Source organism: Mirounga angustirostris, unplaced genomic scaffold (genome assembly GCF_029215605.1).
Source record: "Mirounga angustirostris isolate CCGP_5_RB_7025 unplaced genomic scaffold, mMirAng1.0.hap1 SCAF_1, whole genome shotgun sequence".
Classification (NCBI taxonomy): domain Eukaryota; kingdom Metazoa; phylum Chordata; class Mammalia; order Carnivora; family Phocidae; genus Mirounga; species Mirounga angustirostris.
Genome location: NW_026991709.1, coordinates 214,690,817 through 214,706,657, shown reverse-complemented (window position 1 = coordinate 214,706,657; position 15,841 = coordinate 214,690,817). Strand labels below are relative to the sequence as shown.

General features: G+C 59.5%; 1 protein-coding gene across 1 annotated transcript; it reads right to left on the bottom strand.

The window, feature by feature from the left end:
• Positions 1 to 353: 353 nt before the first annotated feature.
• On the bottom strand, positions 354 to 8,890 carry ABHD17A (abhydrolase domain containing 17A, depalmitoylase). The gene is made up of 5 exons (XM_045863437.3): positions 8,732 to 8,890; positions 4,788 to 5,324; positions 3,351 to 3,545; positions 920 to 1,099; positions 354 to 819 (listed from the first exon to the last, which is right to left on the bottom strand). The coding sequence occupies exons 2-5, from the start codon at positions 5,117 to 5,119 to the stop codon at positions 594 to 596; spliced, it is 933 nt and encodes a 310-aa protein (XP_045719393.1). The 5' UTR covers positions 5,120 to 5,324; positions 8,732 to 8,890; the 3' UTR covers positions 354 to 593.
• Positions 8,891 to 15,841: the final 6,951 nt, after the last annotated feature.

The window sequence follows — 15,841 nt, the reverse complement described above, 5'->3', positions numbered from 1 at the left end:
CGACCGCACTGCACCGCCCAGACCTTGCGTCCTTATCTACCACATGGGAGCGGAAGGGGCCCCGGCCCCAGAGCAGACGGAGCACACCGCCCTCCCAGGAGGCACATGGGACCAAGCCGGCAAGGGTCCTGGGTTCAAACGCTGCCTACCCCTCCATCACCACCCAACCAGTAGCCTCAAGGGGTGGGACTCCGGATGGGACCCAAACCCACCCTCTCTTCCGCAGGGACAGCGACCTGACCCCTGCATTCGTGCCAAAACGTCCTGGGAGTTTGGGGGCGAAGCCCCGCCCCCTTGTCCAACTCACTGGGCCCTGAGAGAGCATGCATGAACCACCAAAGGGAGAGGAACCCTAAAATTTTAAATCTTTAATTTGTTTTCACGTTTTTCCTTCTTTTTGCTTCCAAAAGGAAAGGAGAGCGTAGCTCTGAGCCTGTACATCGTCCACGGCCCCGGCCCGGCCCCCTACCCTCCAGCTGCCTTGGAGCACTGGGGTGCCGGGGTGGGGGGTTCACATGCAGCCCCCGGCCCGAGGCGGGGGCAAGGGCCAGGCACCGCCTTATTGCTGAAGTCCCCGCACGCTCGGGGCCAGGCTAGGCGCGCTGGCTGGGCAGCTCCTGGGAGATGAAGCGGCGCAGGCGCTCCAAGTACTGGCTGTACAGCTCGATGTCGTTGTGCCCGGCGCCCTCCACCCACAGCGGCTCCACGGCCTTGGGGCAGCGCTCATAGAGCGCCAGCCCGTGGGAGAAGTCGATCACCTCGTCCTCCGTGCCGTGGATGATGAGCACCGGTGACGTGATCTTGGACACCTTCTCGATGCTGTAGGGCAGGGCACGTCAAGGCTGGGAGCAGCGCAGCGCCCCGCAGAAGCCCACCCCCGGCCTCCCGCCACGGCCACCCCCATCCGTCCCTCTCTCACTTGGGGAACGCATCGAAGCAGTAGGTCTTCTTGGTGTCAGGGAAGGCAACGCGCATGCCCGAGGTGAGCGGGGAGTGCAGCACCACGGCAGCGCACTCGTAGCGCGAGGCCAGGTCCACGGTGGGCACCGTGCCGATGCTCTGCCCGTACAGGATGATGCTGTCCGGGCTGATGCCGTACCTGGCGGTGGGGCAGGGTCAGCCGCAGCCGTGGCAAGCAGCACACACCCCTGCTACCCCTGCCCTCCTGGGGCAGGCCCCACTCTCCCTGCGCAGCCTCCAGGCAATGGAGAGTCCCCCCTACTCACCACCCCGGTCCCCCAACAATGAACAGGTCTGCTCAGTGAGGAGGCAGGGCCTGGGCAGATGTGCAGGGGCCTGGCCCTAACCCTGTTTCAGCAACAGTATCAACTTGGATCACAGGTATGGAGTGCCCCTGGTGAGGGCCCCAAGGCCATGCTTGGGCTTCTGGGGGGCAGGGCAGTCCTGAGGCCTCTCCTGCTCCCCCCCGACCAAGCCCCTATCCCCCCCACACACTTGGCCAGGGACACACCCAGTCCTGGGAGCACAGGCAGGGAACCTGTCTTCCTCCCGGCATCACCCATCCTCTCGGCCATGAGAAATCATGGTAGCTGTGTCCCCTGATTTTATCAGCCAGTTTGCAGCCCCTCGGTGTCTAGCATGCCCAGTGAGGTGCTTAGCACAACACAGGTGAGTGGGAATGGCGGCTCCTGCGTGGAGGTGGGCACCACCTCCCACGTCCAGGCCCCAGCCCTTCCCCCCACCCTGCCACCCGCCCCCCCCACGACTCCTCTAGCACCACACCCTACCCCTAGCACAGCTGACCCAGCCCCAAGCCAGTTCCACAGCCTCCAAGTGCCCATTCCCATCTGCATGGGGACCCACTAGCCACCCTCCCCGGGTGAAAGGCCTCCATGATTCTCCTCCCACAAGCCTGGATCCTGATATACCAAGGGGATACCCCTCTGCATCTCATCTGTGCAACCTACCCAGGCAGCAAGACTCCACCTCCCTGTCTACCCAGGGGCCATCCACACCTGTCTCTGTCCTGGCAGCACTCCAGGTCACAGCTGCCTGGCCTCACGCCTACCACCCTGGCCGCCACTCCTCAGCCAGCGGCCACCACTGCGCCAAGCACCAGTCCAGCCCTAACCCTTGGACATCTCCAACTGGAAAAACAGGACAGGTGCCAGATGGAGCAACAATTCTTCCCCAGACCTCCCCAGCCCCTGGTCACCACTTGGGTCCAAGCCTCCTGCCCTCCCACTGACTCTTTCCCTGAGGGATCGGGTCTCTGGAAGACAGTGCTGGGAGCAGGACAGATGGTGGAATGGACAGAGCTCAGAGCCCTCACCCCAGAGCAGGGTGTGATCTGCCAGCCACCCCCCAGCCAGCAGGGACAGCAGGAAGGGCTGAGAAAGCCAAGGGCAGCACGTACCTGCACCGCACCGCCCAGGATGGGTCCCCAGTGCCAGGGTGGTGCCAGGGGACCCCACTCCTGGGGCCTGCAGCCCGGACTGCCTGATGCATCACTTCGGCAACCAGGGTCCCCACCTCCCCAGGGCAAGCTGACTTTGGTCCCTATAGGAACGGGTGGGGCGGGTCGGCCACGTAGGGCTGAGATGGGGCAGCCCCGAGAAGGCAGGAAGCAGGGCACCACCTCTAGGAGGGTCAGAGTCAGTCAGGGTGGCCTCCTTCCAGAGGATTCTTTGGATTCTCAGACACCAAGCAAATGTGCTTCAGTGAGCAAGCGGTAGGGTGGGAAGGGGGCTGCCCAGGAGCTGGATGAGCAGCATTGTGGGGGTCCAGGAAGGGAGGCGTGGCCCAGATCTCGGTGGCCCTGAGTCAAGCACACAGGTATGTGCTGGGGGCCCACACCCAGGGAGGACCTAGCCTCTGCTTGTTAGCCTCCCACCGGCCCCCAGGGCTGTGCTAGACACCGAGCTGCCTGATAGAACCCTCCAGAACCTTCCAGAACCTTCCAGGCCCAGAGGAGCCCCACCCCCAAGAGGAGACCACAGTCCATGGACGCTCATGCCTCATAGGCCAGCCCTGAGAACAAAGCAGCCCCACTCTACCCTGCTAATCAAATGCTCCCTCGCTGCAGGATCTCCGTCTTCTCACACAGCCAGCTCCTAGGCCTGCGTCCTCCATCCACCCAGTACAGGCGGAGCTTCCACTGCCCCAGGGACAGCCCCAGCCCATCCACACCCCTGCCAGGCAAGGGGTTCCCGGGAGCAGAAGAGTGCCCACCCCCCGTCCCGGCACACCAAGCCTGCCTGTCACACCGAGGGGCCACCCAGTGTGGCCGCGGAGGGCTCCCTCCCCTGCAGGCCACCGGCCAGGACCCGGGGAGACTGGCCTGAGCCCGGGGCAGTCACCCGCACCCCAACATCAGGCCGGGGGCTCACCGGGTGCGCAGCGCCTGCCAGGCAGCGTCGATGTCGGCATACAGGTTCTTCTCGGAGGGCTTGCCCGAGCTGGCGCCGTAGCCCGAGTAGTCGTAGGAGAAGATGTTGCAGTTGATGCGCGAGCCCAGGCCGACGTAGAAGCTGCTCATCTGGCCCAGGTCCACTGCGTTGCCGTGGGAGAAGAGAACCGTGTACCTACGGCGGGGTGGGGGTGGGGGAGGACAGGTCAGAGGGCCCCACAACCACCACGGACCAGAGTCCTGAGGGAGACAGGCCGCCTCTGCCACCAAGAGCCCAGCTCCTCCTGGCTGTGTGGTCTTGGGCAGGGGACAGCCAGCAGAGCCTCCGACGTCCCCTCTGGGAAAGGGGACCGCTGGGACCATCGGTCACAGTCTCGAAACAGGGTGGACTCACAGTGCGGGCTGAGCAAGCACAGTGACCGCCACGGGTATTCCCCCTGGGCAGCGGCTGTCTCTCCTCTGGAATCGCTCCTTTTAGAGGGACTCTGACAGCCCAAGGATGGCACGCACATATGCCCGCAGCTTGGAACCTTCCGGAGAAGGAGGCAGTGGCACCCACCCTTGCCCCCACAAATGAATAAAGCCCCCTGCTCACAGCACCTCTTCCCACTCCCAAAGAACATGACCCCAGCACTCATTTCTGCCCTGCAAGGCTGCTGGCAGATCAAGACCTGCCCCAGGCCACACCGACAGGCTGGATCCTGGCCAATGGACTCCTACAATCTTCTTCCTCCAGCACCCCTGGGCCCCAGCCTGGCTAAAAGGTAAACACTTGCCCTTTGAACTCAGACCTGGAGTAAAAACCCCACCTGTTCTAAAGGCAGAAACACCTGGAAGGCCCCACCTCTTTCCCACTGCGGTACTCAGGGAAGAGCTGAACTTCAGGCCCCAAGGACACCCTGGTAAGGAGGAGTCAGACTTGGCCTGAGCCACCTGCCAGGCCTCGGGTGCCCTGGCCCCAAAGTGAACGCCAAGGCCTCACTGAGCACCAAGCACCCAGGCGCCCTTCCCTGGGCAGGTGAGCACCGAGACCCTGAAGCAGGCAGCCCCTCATCAAGCAGGTGTGACATGGCCCCTCAGAACCGCCTCCCCGCGCCTCGGGGCACTTATCTGCAGGACGGGACTGCAGCCAGAAGGACACCCGGCATTTAGGGCCCAGGGCAGTCCCACGTGGCCTTGGGTGGAACGAGGCCTGCTCTTGGTGGGTGTGATCTGCCACCCCTTTGGCAAGGTGAGTCCCCAGGGCACCTGCACTCCCACCTGGGTGCTGGCCCTCCGGGGAGACCTCTGGCAGGAAACAAGAGGCCCAAGGACGGAGCCATCCTGCACCAGGAGCCTCCCAGGTCTCCCTTACTCGGTCCTTCCACCCCTCCACGTGGTGTCTGGGCCCCATCCCGGTTCCATCCAGAAGACTCACCTGGCGCTGGGCACACAGCGCACGTACATGCAGGAGATGCGGTTGCCCCGGCTGCTCTTGGTCAGGAAGACCTCAATGGTGTCCAGCTCGCGCTGGCCATACTGGAAATCCGCACGCTCCATCAGGTGGAGCTTCCAGCGCCCAGGGGTGCCGGCAGAGGCCCGCAGAGTCCCCGAAGGGGCGGCCCCGGCTCCGCCAGGCCCTGGCTCGGGCTCGGGCACCAGCGAGTAGGTAGGCTCTGGCGGCAGGAAGGCGAGCTTGGCAGCGATGCGGCCGGGGCAGGGCGGGCAGCAGAAAAGGCAGCAGAGCTCGCTCACTGACAGGCCGTTCATGGCGGGCACCGGGCCCCAGGGTGGGCCTCGCGTGGCAGGGGAGGGGTGGGGGTGCTCTGAGACGCGGGCAGGGGGGAGGGCAACCCCCAGCCACCGCCCCAGACAAGAGCCCCCTTAGGAGGCCGCGGCCCAGCCCCATCGTGGTCCAAGCCGAGCCCTCGGGAGCCTCGCAGACTTGCGTCTCCATGTCGTGCAGAGGGCAGCCCTGCAGGGGAAAAGAGAGAGGTGGGGTTCCCTCGGGGTTCCGCTAGGAGGCAGGTGACCCAATCTCATCCATACCAAGCTTCTTGGCCTTCCGCACAGCCCAGTCCACCCTCTTCTGCCCAAACTGCTCCACCCCCCATCCCATGGACCTGTGGGCCCAGCTCGTCATCCGCAGGGTTCAGGTACCTCCCAAGGGACCTTGTGGGACCCAAAGCTGACCAGACCAGCATGTGCTATACCCTTCCTCAGAGTGCAGTCACCGACTCTTGCCATGTAAGCCTCCACCTGTCAGCCCAGCCTTGGCCTGCAGGCTGTGCTGGGCGATCAGAACCCTGGCTCACCCCAGCTGTCCCCCCACACAGCCCCTGCTCTGGGCTCACATATACCCTGTTACCCTCCCTACGCCTCTGTCCACACAGCTGGCCCAGACTCTCCCCCCAGCCCATCTCCGTGCTATCCAAGGAGTCATTGGCCACCCCCAAGTGACACAAAGCAGCCAAGGGAAGGACAGACTGCTGCCCGGAGAGACCTGGGAGCATGCTCCAGGGGGCCAGGCCTTGCGGGGCAGGACTGCACTGTCCAGAGGCAGGGGACATACAACAAACAAAGGCTCTGGTAACAAAAGCAGGATACATCTAGAGGCTGAGCTGGGACAATGGCTCTCCCCTGTGCTGGGGCCAGGCTGGGGGGAGGGGGCCCTGGAGCCTGAAGGAGTTCCTGCTTCAGCTCTACCAACTTAGGGCTCTGTGGCCTCGGGCAAGGCTCACTCCCTTCCTGGGCCTGTCTCCTCACTTCCCAGTGGAGACACCTCTCACCTCCCAGGGGGAGTAAATGAGAGAACTAGGCGGTGGACGGGGCAGGGTGGCGGAACACGACTCAGAGACACATACAGTACACGTCACACAGACTGCAGCTAAATCACTAAAGCAACTCAATGCCACACGGCGCTGCCAACACTGAAAGGAATCCAAAGGTTTGAGAAAGACCTAACCACGCAGTAGGCCCTTCCTTACAGACCGGGACGAGGGGGACCTTCACAGCTCGCTCGTAGCAGCAGAGCACCCCAGCACGTGCAGTTTTAGGGCCAGGGCATTCGCAGACCACTGGGCCAGGGACACACCTGCCCCCTGCGGACCTGTGATCTGCCACCAAGTGCTGGAGAGAGCCACAGCCTGCCTCTGCCCAGATTTGGGGCACACAGCGGGGAGGGGGCAGGAGCTGTGAAAGCCACGGTGTCCCTGAACTTGCAGAACTCCCCGGCGGGATGCGCACTGCACGCGCAAGTATTAACTATTATTCTCATTCTCAGATGCAGGAGGTTTGCCCCCCAGGACACTGGCCAACACGGGGGAACATTTTGGGTTGTGACGAACGGGGAAGGATGCTCCCGGCACTGAATGGGTGGAAGCCAGGGATGCCGATGGACACTCTACAGAGCACAGGATGCCCTCCCCTTCGACATATTCTCAGAGATCCAGATCCACACCTCCCCACTGGTGCTGGGGAGGCAGAGAGGGGCTGGCGTTTGCACATCCGGTGAATATCGGTTTCAAGAGGAAGGCCTAGCTGAGAGCCAGGTGGGCAGGTAGGAGCCCCCCGGCAACTGAGAAATGAAGGGGCACACCCAGGTGGACAAGCCCCACTGCCCAAGCCAGAAACACGGATGTCATCCTTGACTCCTCCCTCCACTGGGGTCTGATAGGTCTTCCTCCAACCAACACCTGGTCCACATGCTGGCCACCTTTCACCTGGGCCACTGCACTGCCTGGTTGCTTGCTGCCCACCCCACACCACTCTGCCCGGCAGCCACACTCCTCTCCCAGCACAAACCCAAGCACACCATCTTTCTTCTGGATGCCCCTGGCCTCCCGCTATTTTCAGGCTAGAAATTGAACCCCCGCCACAGCCTCTCAAGGGCCAACCTCTGCAGCCTCACTCACCGTGTACCCCACTCCCGTCGATCTCCCCAGACAAGCCAAAGTCCATGCCGTTGCCCTGCCAGGGACCCCCTCCCCCAATCTCACTATATGGCCCTTGCCCCTTATCCTGTCCACCCTCTGGATCTCCCCTCCAGCGCCCTTGGAGAGGCCTTCCAAACCAGGTCAAGACGCCCCATGCTCTCATAGTTCCAGGTCTGTCTCCACAGCACTCACCACAGCTTGTATTTACATGTTTAACCAACCCCCCCAACCCCCACTCCCCACCCCCCAGGACAATCAAAGAGAAACTCCATGAGGGCAGGACAGCTCTCTGCTCTTGCTCAGTAAACACTGGCAAAACGAATGAGCAAATGACAAGAGGTAAAGACAAATGGGGGAAGCTACAGAGTCTGCCAGGCTGGACAGGGAAGGAGGGCAGTCTTTTCTTGGGCCACACATACCTGGACCTCCCTCGTGCCATTTATGAGCGTCAGTGAGTGAGCCCTGAGAGCGGGGCCTCCGACCGGGCAGTGCACACCCACTGCTTCACTCAGTGGACACAAACCCCTGGCACCCAGTGCCCCAGCAGTTCCGTCCACAAGTGCGCACTGGGCACTCTGCCACCGGCCCCCCCCCCCCACCAGGCCCAGTGAGGGCTGCTGGTGTTCTGAGGACCAACAAGGAACCAAGCAACTGCAATATCTAGGATGACCTAAATAGGAACGATGGCCACGGCACCTCACCCAGCCAGTCGGGGTGGGAAAGCTGCCTGGAAGAAGGTGCAAAGTGGCCGGGTCACAGGGAACAGGGCAGAGCAAAACCCGAAGCGACGGCGAGTCCCAGGAACTGCAGGTCTCCACTTGAGTGGACAAGGGGAGGAAGAGGTGACCAGAGGGGTCCCAGAGGGCGCCAGGGTTGGGCCAGGCCGCGCCCGTGAGCCCTGCTGCAGAGTCTGGACTCGTCCTGGAGGAGCCCTGGGCCGAGGACAGGCACCACGGGTTAGGGGCTGCGGTGTGTTCCCGGGCTGCAACCTGGAGATCCAACGGGAGCGGAGACCGGGGAGCCCACCCAGGTGTCCCAGGCGGCCGGGAGATGCCTGCCAAGAGGCAGAGGCGTCCGGGAGACGTTTGGGAAGCAGGGCTCCGCCATGGGATGCTGCGGCGGGCCCGGGTGTCGGGCCGGGCGGGGGGTGGTCGGCGGCTGGGGGCGTGGGCAGTCCACGACTCGGACGGCGCTCGCCCGGGGTGGGGGGAGCGCGTCACCCGGAGGGTGGGCGCCCACCCTTCGTCGGAGAACTCAAAGGACCGGGGACAGGGCTCCGCCGGGGTCGGAACGCTGGCCCGCGACCGCGGCCTCCCCAGGAGTGAGGGGTCTCGGGGGCGTCCCACCTGGCTGTCCCGGCCTCGCGGGCAGGCCCAGCTCCCCAAACGGCCGCGGGCGCCACTGAGGTCGCCCCGCGCCGCCGCGCTCGCCCCTGCTCGGCACTCACCGCCGCGGCCCGCGCCCCCCTACCCCGGGGCCGCGCTCCATGGCTCCCGGCCGCCCGCCCGTGCGTCCGTTGGTCCCTCGGCGCCCCGGCCCGGCCTCCTGCGCCGCCGCCGCCGCCGCCGCCGCCGCCGCCGCACCCCCACGGGCGGAAATGAGCCTCGATCCCGCCACCGCCCCGGAAGTGACGAGAGACGCGCGCGGGGGCCCAGGGGCTGCGGACTGGCGCCGGCGCTCCGTGCGTCCGGGGATCGGGGGGCGGGGTCACGCGCGGGGTGGGCGTGTCCGGGTTGTGGTTGGCGGAGCCGGGCTTAAGGGAGGAGCTGACTCGCTGGTGGGGCGGGGCATGGCCCGGGTGGGCGGGACACGCCTGGGGTGGGCGAGGCCTGCTACTGTGGGCGGGCGTGGCGGGGCGCGCGGGCCGGGCTCCGGATTGCAGCCCTGGTTTTGCGCAGAGATACAGCCATTCATTCGTTCTTTCACTCGTTCCAGGGCCAGAGCTAGCGGGAGGCGAGTGAGGCACTCGCTTTGGAAGCAAAATTTACAGAGGCGCCATAAAACTCAGTCATCGGGATAAAAATGTTAATGCACTATCAAAAAAGAAAGGAAATTTTGTTGGAACGGGTGAGGAGAGGGAGGCAAGGTCATGCAAGTGCACGGTCGGATCCTACCTTTCCCAAAATCTTGATATTTTGTTCATCATGGATTATTTTGCATTAATTTCGGCTTTTTAAATATCGCATTAAAATACTATGAATCGGGGCGCCTGGGTGGCTCAGTCGTTGAGCGTCTGCCTTCGGCTCGGGTCATGATCCCAGGGTCCTGGGATCGAGCCCCGCATCGGGCTCCCTGCTCAGCAGGAAGCCTGCTTCTCCCTCTCCCACTCCCCCTGCTTGTGTTCCCTCTCTTGCTGTGTCTCTCTCTGTCAAATAAATTAATTAAAATAAAATAAAATCCTATGAATCTTTGCAGCTGAGCTTTTGGTGTCCCTTAAATTTTGTGCCTTTGGGGAGTGCCTCACACTCCTCACCCTAGTCCAGGCTCCGCTCACACTGAAAGGAGGGAGCAGAATATTACACGAGGAAGGAACAAGAGACAGATAAGGATGAGGGCTGGCCGCAGAAAGGGAGTGTGGCAGGAGTTCGTTGATGAACCTCTGTTGAGACAGTGGTCAGGACAGGCCTGCGGAAGAGGTGACAGGGACAGAGCAGACCAGGCCCCCACCCTGCCTCGAATTTCCCCCAGCCTGCGCGCCTTTTCCACCCCTTGCCTGCAGCCCCAGCCCGCACTCCTCCCCGAGGGACTCTAATCTTCAGTTTTGTTTACAGAGATAAGCCTCCCAGCCAGCCCTCCCCCAGGGCCCCAGTCCTCCTGACAGAGGCCTGGAGAGGACCTGGGTTCAGGAGTGGAGACTGCCCAGGGGTGGTTTCCTGAGGTTTCCTCTGGCCACCTCCCCGAGCTGCGTGCCAGGAGGCTGTCCAGGGGGACTCTGCCCCCCTACCCACCTGCCTCCCTCAAGGCTCCCAGTGTCAGCTGAAGTGCTTCTGAGCTCCAAAGGTCACAACCATGCCAGACTCCTGCCAATTTCCTTGATTTCCTCATGACTTCTTTGAACAGGAAGAGGCCTGTCCACAGCCTCCTTCCCTGGCCCTCCTTCCTCTCCAGCCCCTCTCCGTCTGGGCTACACCACTTTACCCCTTAGGACAACACAAGCAGGTATCAGAGAAAGAGGGGTAGGCCCTGGAGGTGGGGATGAGGCTCGATCCCCATCCACATGCAGTTGGCCCAGCCTTACCGAGCTCCCTCCACTGACCAGAAAAAAACTCTGCGAAGATAAAAGCGCTGCTGTAAGGCTCCCCATGTTTCAGGACAGTCACTTGCCTTTTCCTCCCTTCCCAAAGGTCCTGGATGGTCCAGCCGTTAGCCCACTTTTCCTACCCTTCTCCCCTTGCTCCCTCCGCCGCAGCCATGCTGGCCTTCCCAAGCTTGTTCCTACCTCAGAGCCTTTGCACCAGCCACGCCTCCTGCCTGCAGTGCCCTGTCCCCAGATAGCCCCAGGGCCAGTACCTCCTCATCTTCAGGCCCCTGCTCAAACATCACCTCTTCAGAGAGCCCCTGCCTCTGGACCACCCCCAGCCAGAGTCCCCACCACAGGCACCCCTGTGCCATCACCCTCTTTATTGCCATCATAGGACTTCCATCTCCAATCATCATATTGGGTTGTTTCCTTGTTTATCATCTGTCTTCCCCATATTCCATGAACTCCTTGGGGCAGTGGCCCAGGCTTTCATCCACCATGTCCCCAACTGTCCCCCATGATGCCTGACAAATGGATGGATGCCTGACACATGGCATGAGGATGATTCCCCAAACCATAGGACAGCCTTTGTGACGGTGGATGGCAGCTTCGTGGCCTCAGGCAGTCCTGGCCCTGTGCTTCTCCCTCTCTCCTGACCTGAGACACTCAGCCTATGTGGAAGATAATAGGCCACAGGAATCTAGGGTCTTAAAAATGCTCCCACCCTGGAGCTGTGAATTCTAGCCACATGCTGTCCACTCTGGAAGCTGCACATGGCTACTTAAATTCAAATGAATTGATTAAAAGTAAAATTTAGAATTCAGGTCTCCAGTCTCAAGGGACCATTTCAAGTGTTCAAGAGTCACATGGGGGCTGGTAGCTCCTAGATGATACAGATGGAAAATGTGTCCATCATCCAGAAAGTTCTAGAAGCATCAGCCTAGCCTGTGAGCTCCAAGAGGAAAGGCACCTGCATCTGTCTCATTCCCTGTTGTGTTTCCAGTGTTTCTAGGTCAGGGCTTAACATTCAGTAGGGGCTCAATAAATGTTGATGGAAGGAGAGAAAGGAGGGAGGGAGGGGTGGGAAAATAATTCTCCTTCTAAGGATCTAAGCAAGCAATATGGAATGAGGTTCTGTCCGTAGCTGTCTGTCCCTGTGTTGTCTCTAATTGTGAAAAACGGAAAAACATCCTCAGAGTGCAGCAACAGGAAACCGAATAGAGACTGGTCGACTCGGCAAAAAACAAACAAACAAAACTGCAGCCCTGTGGTACAGAGACCAGGACAAAGGCCTTTGGGTTTGGTTTTAGTTTGTTTGCTTGTTTGGTTTTTTTTTAAGACTTTTTTTTTTTTTTAAGTAATCTCTATACCCAACGTGGGGCTCAAACTCATGACCCCAAGATCAAGAGTAGCATGCTCTCCCGACCGAGCCGGCCAGGCGCCCCTGTTTGTTTGTTTTTAATATTTTACTTTTATGTTTTCATAGGAAATATACTTTCGTGGTTCAAAATTCAAAGGGTCTGAAAGTGCATAAACTGTCCTGCTCCCAGTCCCGTTCCCCAGGAAGAGGATGATCCCAACCCAAGGCAGCCACTATTCCCAGCTGCTCCTGTTTCTATGCTGAGAAACCCACGCACCTGTGTGCACCTGAGAGCAGATGCAAGAGATTTCCCCGCCTTTTAAAAACTCTAAACACACATAGTAGCTTTTAACAAACACTGTGCAGGTGGTCACTTCTGCCCGGGTCCAGCTGCAATCCTCTCCTGCAACCCCCAAGCCGGCCCCCCGCTTATATACTCCATGCCCTCTTGATGGACACATATGTTATTTCTGGCTGTGGCCAGAACCAAACTGGCATATGGGACATCGCACACTCAAGGGCAGGGACCCGCAGGGACGATTCCTGGAAGCAGAGGATTCTAATGAGATGGTCTACTGCTGCGTCCGGGGAACGAAGCACCCATAGGCCCCCCTGTGAGAAAAACACCCCACAGTGAGGATGGGCAGTGGCACAGTGAGATGAGTTTGCTGGTGACTGTTTTCTGTTCTTCACCCTTGGATGTGTCTTCTGAGTTTATTTGGGGCTTGCTTGGCTTCAGTGCTTCACTGTTATGATCAGGCAGAGGCCGACATAAAACCAAATAGCTTAAAGAAGACTGACTGTTAGAAATTAATGTTTCTGCTTCTTGGTGTCTGCCCGAGAGCGAGAGGGACTCGAACAGGTGCACCTACACCTGCTACAAAAGGAACGACCCTGACCCCTGCCACGACCTGGAGGGACCCCAAGGACACTGTGCTCAGCGAGAGGAGCCAGACCCGGAAGGACACATCCCGCAGGACCCCACTCCCAGGAGGTCCCCAGAGGAGTCCCGTCCACACAGACAGAGGAGAGGGTGGGAGCCAGGGCTGGGGCAGGGGGTGGGGAGTCCGTGCTTCACGGGGACAGAGTCTCTGTGTGGGGAGATGGAACGTTCTGGAGACGGAGGGTGGGGGTGGTCGCAGGACGGTGTGAGCGTGCTTTATGCCGCTGAGCTGTGCACTTAGAAATAACTAAACAGGGGCGCCTGGGTGGCTCAGTCGTTAAGCGTCTGCCTTCGGCTCAGGTCATGATCCAGGGTCCTGGGATCGAGCCCTGCATTGGGCTCCCTGCTCAGCGGGAAGCCTGCTTCTCCCTCTCCCATTCCCCCTGCTTGTGTTCCCTCTCTGGCTGTGTCTCTGTCAAATAAATAAATAAAATCTTCAAAAAAAAAAAAAAAAGAAATGACTAAACAGTAAATTTTATGTTACGTGTATTTTACTACAATAAAATAGATAAATACAAGTTTATGAAACCATGAGGTATGGGGACAGCCCCAGGGCTCAGGGCAGCACTAACTTCGAGGGGCTGAGACCTGTGCAGTCACCCAGAGCCTCAAGCTCCGAAGAGCCCCTCCCATGGGTTATTGCTCTGTGGCTGTTGTCTTGAAATTCCTAATAATTTTTGAACAAGGGGATCTACAAATTATATGGCCCCTCCTGGTTTGCAGAATGGACCGGGAAACCCAAGTTCAGCGTCTGGGACCCTGGGGTTGGTGGAGAAACACCCCAACTTGCAAGTCTGTCTTTACCCCACCCTAAGAGGAGAGAGTGAGACCCAGTCAGGAAGTGGGCTCCTGACAGGGTGAGGAAGGAAGTGGGGGGCATCTTAAAATAGCACCACTGGCCCAGCAGACTGGGGGTGGGGCGGGCAGGGAGGGCTGCACTGGAGGGGGCCAGCGGCAGGAGGCTCGGGACTTTCACCCAGGAAGCCCTTCCTGGGGACCCAGCCCTCTCCTTTCTACTCAGGCAGACCCCTCACCCCTAGCCAACCTGCCCCCACCTGCTCTCCTGCCCCTCCTGTCCCACCGCAGGAGTGGGGCTTCGAAGCAGAAAAGAGGGTGCCAGGAGGAGCACCTGGGAGCTTGTGTTAGTCAGGGTTCCCCAGAGAAACAGAACCATAGGATATCTAAGAATATGAGAACGGATATACAGACAGATTTCTAAGGAGGAATTGGCCCTTGCACTTACGGAGGCTGAGAAGTCCCATAATCCGCCATCTGCAAGCTGGAGTCCCAGTCCGAGGGCCCAGCTCGAGGGCTCAGGCAGAAGGCACAAATTCTCCCTTCCTTCCCGTTCTTTAAAGTTCAGGCCCACGATGGGTGAGATGACTCCTACACCTCATGAGATGAGGTGCCCCCGCTTCACTCGGGCTAACCAGTTCCCATCATAATCTCATCCAGAAACGTCCTCGCAAACGCACCCAGAAATAATATTTAAAAAGTGAAAATATAACCTACTGTAGTGTGCGTAAATTTTTTTTTTTAAAGATTTTTATTTATTTGCGAAAGAGAGAATGAGAGACAGAGAGCATGAGAGGGAGGAGGGTCAGAGGGAGAAGCAGACTCCCTGCTGAGCAGGGAGCCCGATGCGGGACTCGATCCTGGGACTCCAGGATCATGACCTGAGCCGAAGGCAGTCGCTTAACCAACTGAGCCACCCAGGCGCCCTGTAGTGTGTGTAAATTTTAATTGCACAGCTCGATAAGGTGTACACATACAGGGGAAGCTAAGGAGACAGATGAACATCTGTGGTGGTTGCCAGGGTTGGAGCGGGGAGGGTGAACAGGTGGAGCACAGAGGAATTTCAGGGCAGCAAATAACTCTATGACACTGTGATGGTGGGTATGTGTCTGCACACATTTGGCCAAAGCCATAGAATGGACAACACCAAGACTGAGCCCTAATGTCAACTGTGGACTTCCAGTGATAAAGGCATGTCAGTGTCGGTTTGTCCTCGTGACAAACAGCCGGTGACAGATTTGATCACGGGGAAGGCTGTGCGTGTGTGGGGCCAGGGAGTAGGGATAGGGTTCTCTTCAAAAATAAAACCCTTTTAGGGCGCCTGGGTGGCTCAGTTGGTTGGGCGACTGCCTTCGGCTCAGGTCCTGATCCTGGAGTCCCGGGATCGAGTCCCGCATCGGGCTCCCTGTTCTGCGGAGAGCCAGCTTCTCCCTCTCCCCCTCCCCCTGCTTGTGTTCCCTCTCTTGCTGTGTCTCTCTCTGTCAAATAAATAAATAAAAAATATTTTAAAAAAATAAAAATAAAAAATAAAAATAAATAAAAACTTGCTTATATATCCACACGTCCATATGTCTGTGCGTACATAGAGGTGCCCGAGCACTGTTCCCCATGTCCTCCACTCCCCGCCCTGGCCCCGGAGGGTCCTTCCTGCCCTGACCCTGCCCGCCCCCCCCGAGGGTACCACAGGTTGACTTCCATCACCATGAATTTGCTTCACCGGATTTTGTACCTTCCATCGATGGAGTCGTACAATGTGCTCCTCGGCTCCACACCACGCAGTGAGACCCCGCTGGGGGCTGTGTGTAGCAGGTGCACGCACCGTCTCACCTCTGCATAGTATTCCGTGGTGCAAACATAGCATGAATACTTGGCCCATTCCCTTGCAGATGGACCCTTGGGTTGTTTCCATTTGGGGGCTATTGTGAGTAAAGTACAAACATCCATGCAAGTCTTTTACTGGACATATGCACTCATTTTATTGGGCACCGTATCAGTTTGCTGGGACTGCCGTTACACGGTGACATGGACAGGGGGCGGGGAGCCGTAAACAACAGACATTTATTCTCTCCTAGAGGCGGGAGGTCCGAGATCAGGGTGTCAGCCGGTTCCTCCTGGGAGGGCTCTCCTCGGTGTGTCCACGCTGTCTTCCCACACAGGGTCGTCCCTCTGACTGCGTCCTGATCTCTTCTTCTTATGAGGACACCGGTCTCACTGGATC

Excerpts from the sequence above, each read along its gene's own strand:
- ABHD17A (XM_045863437.3), bottom strand. The coding sequence starts at position 5,119 with ATGAACGGCCTGTCAGTGAGCGAGCTCTGCTGCCTTTTCTGCTGCCCG. Across the intron at positions 3,546-4,787 it reads CGCTGTGTGCCCAGCGCCAG|GTACACGGTTCTCTTCTCCC; the intron begins GTGAGTCTTCTG and ends ACCCCGCCGTAG. Across the intron at positions 820-919 it reads TGCTTCGATGCGTTCCCCAA|CATCGAGAAGGTGTCCAAGA; the intron begins GTGAGAGAGGGA and ends CCTGCCCTACAG.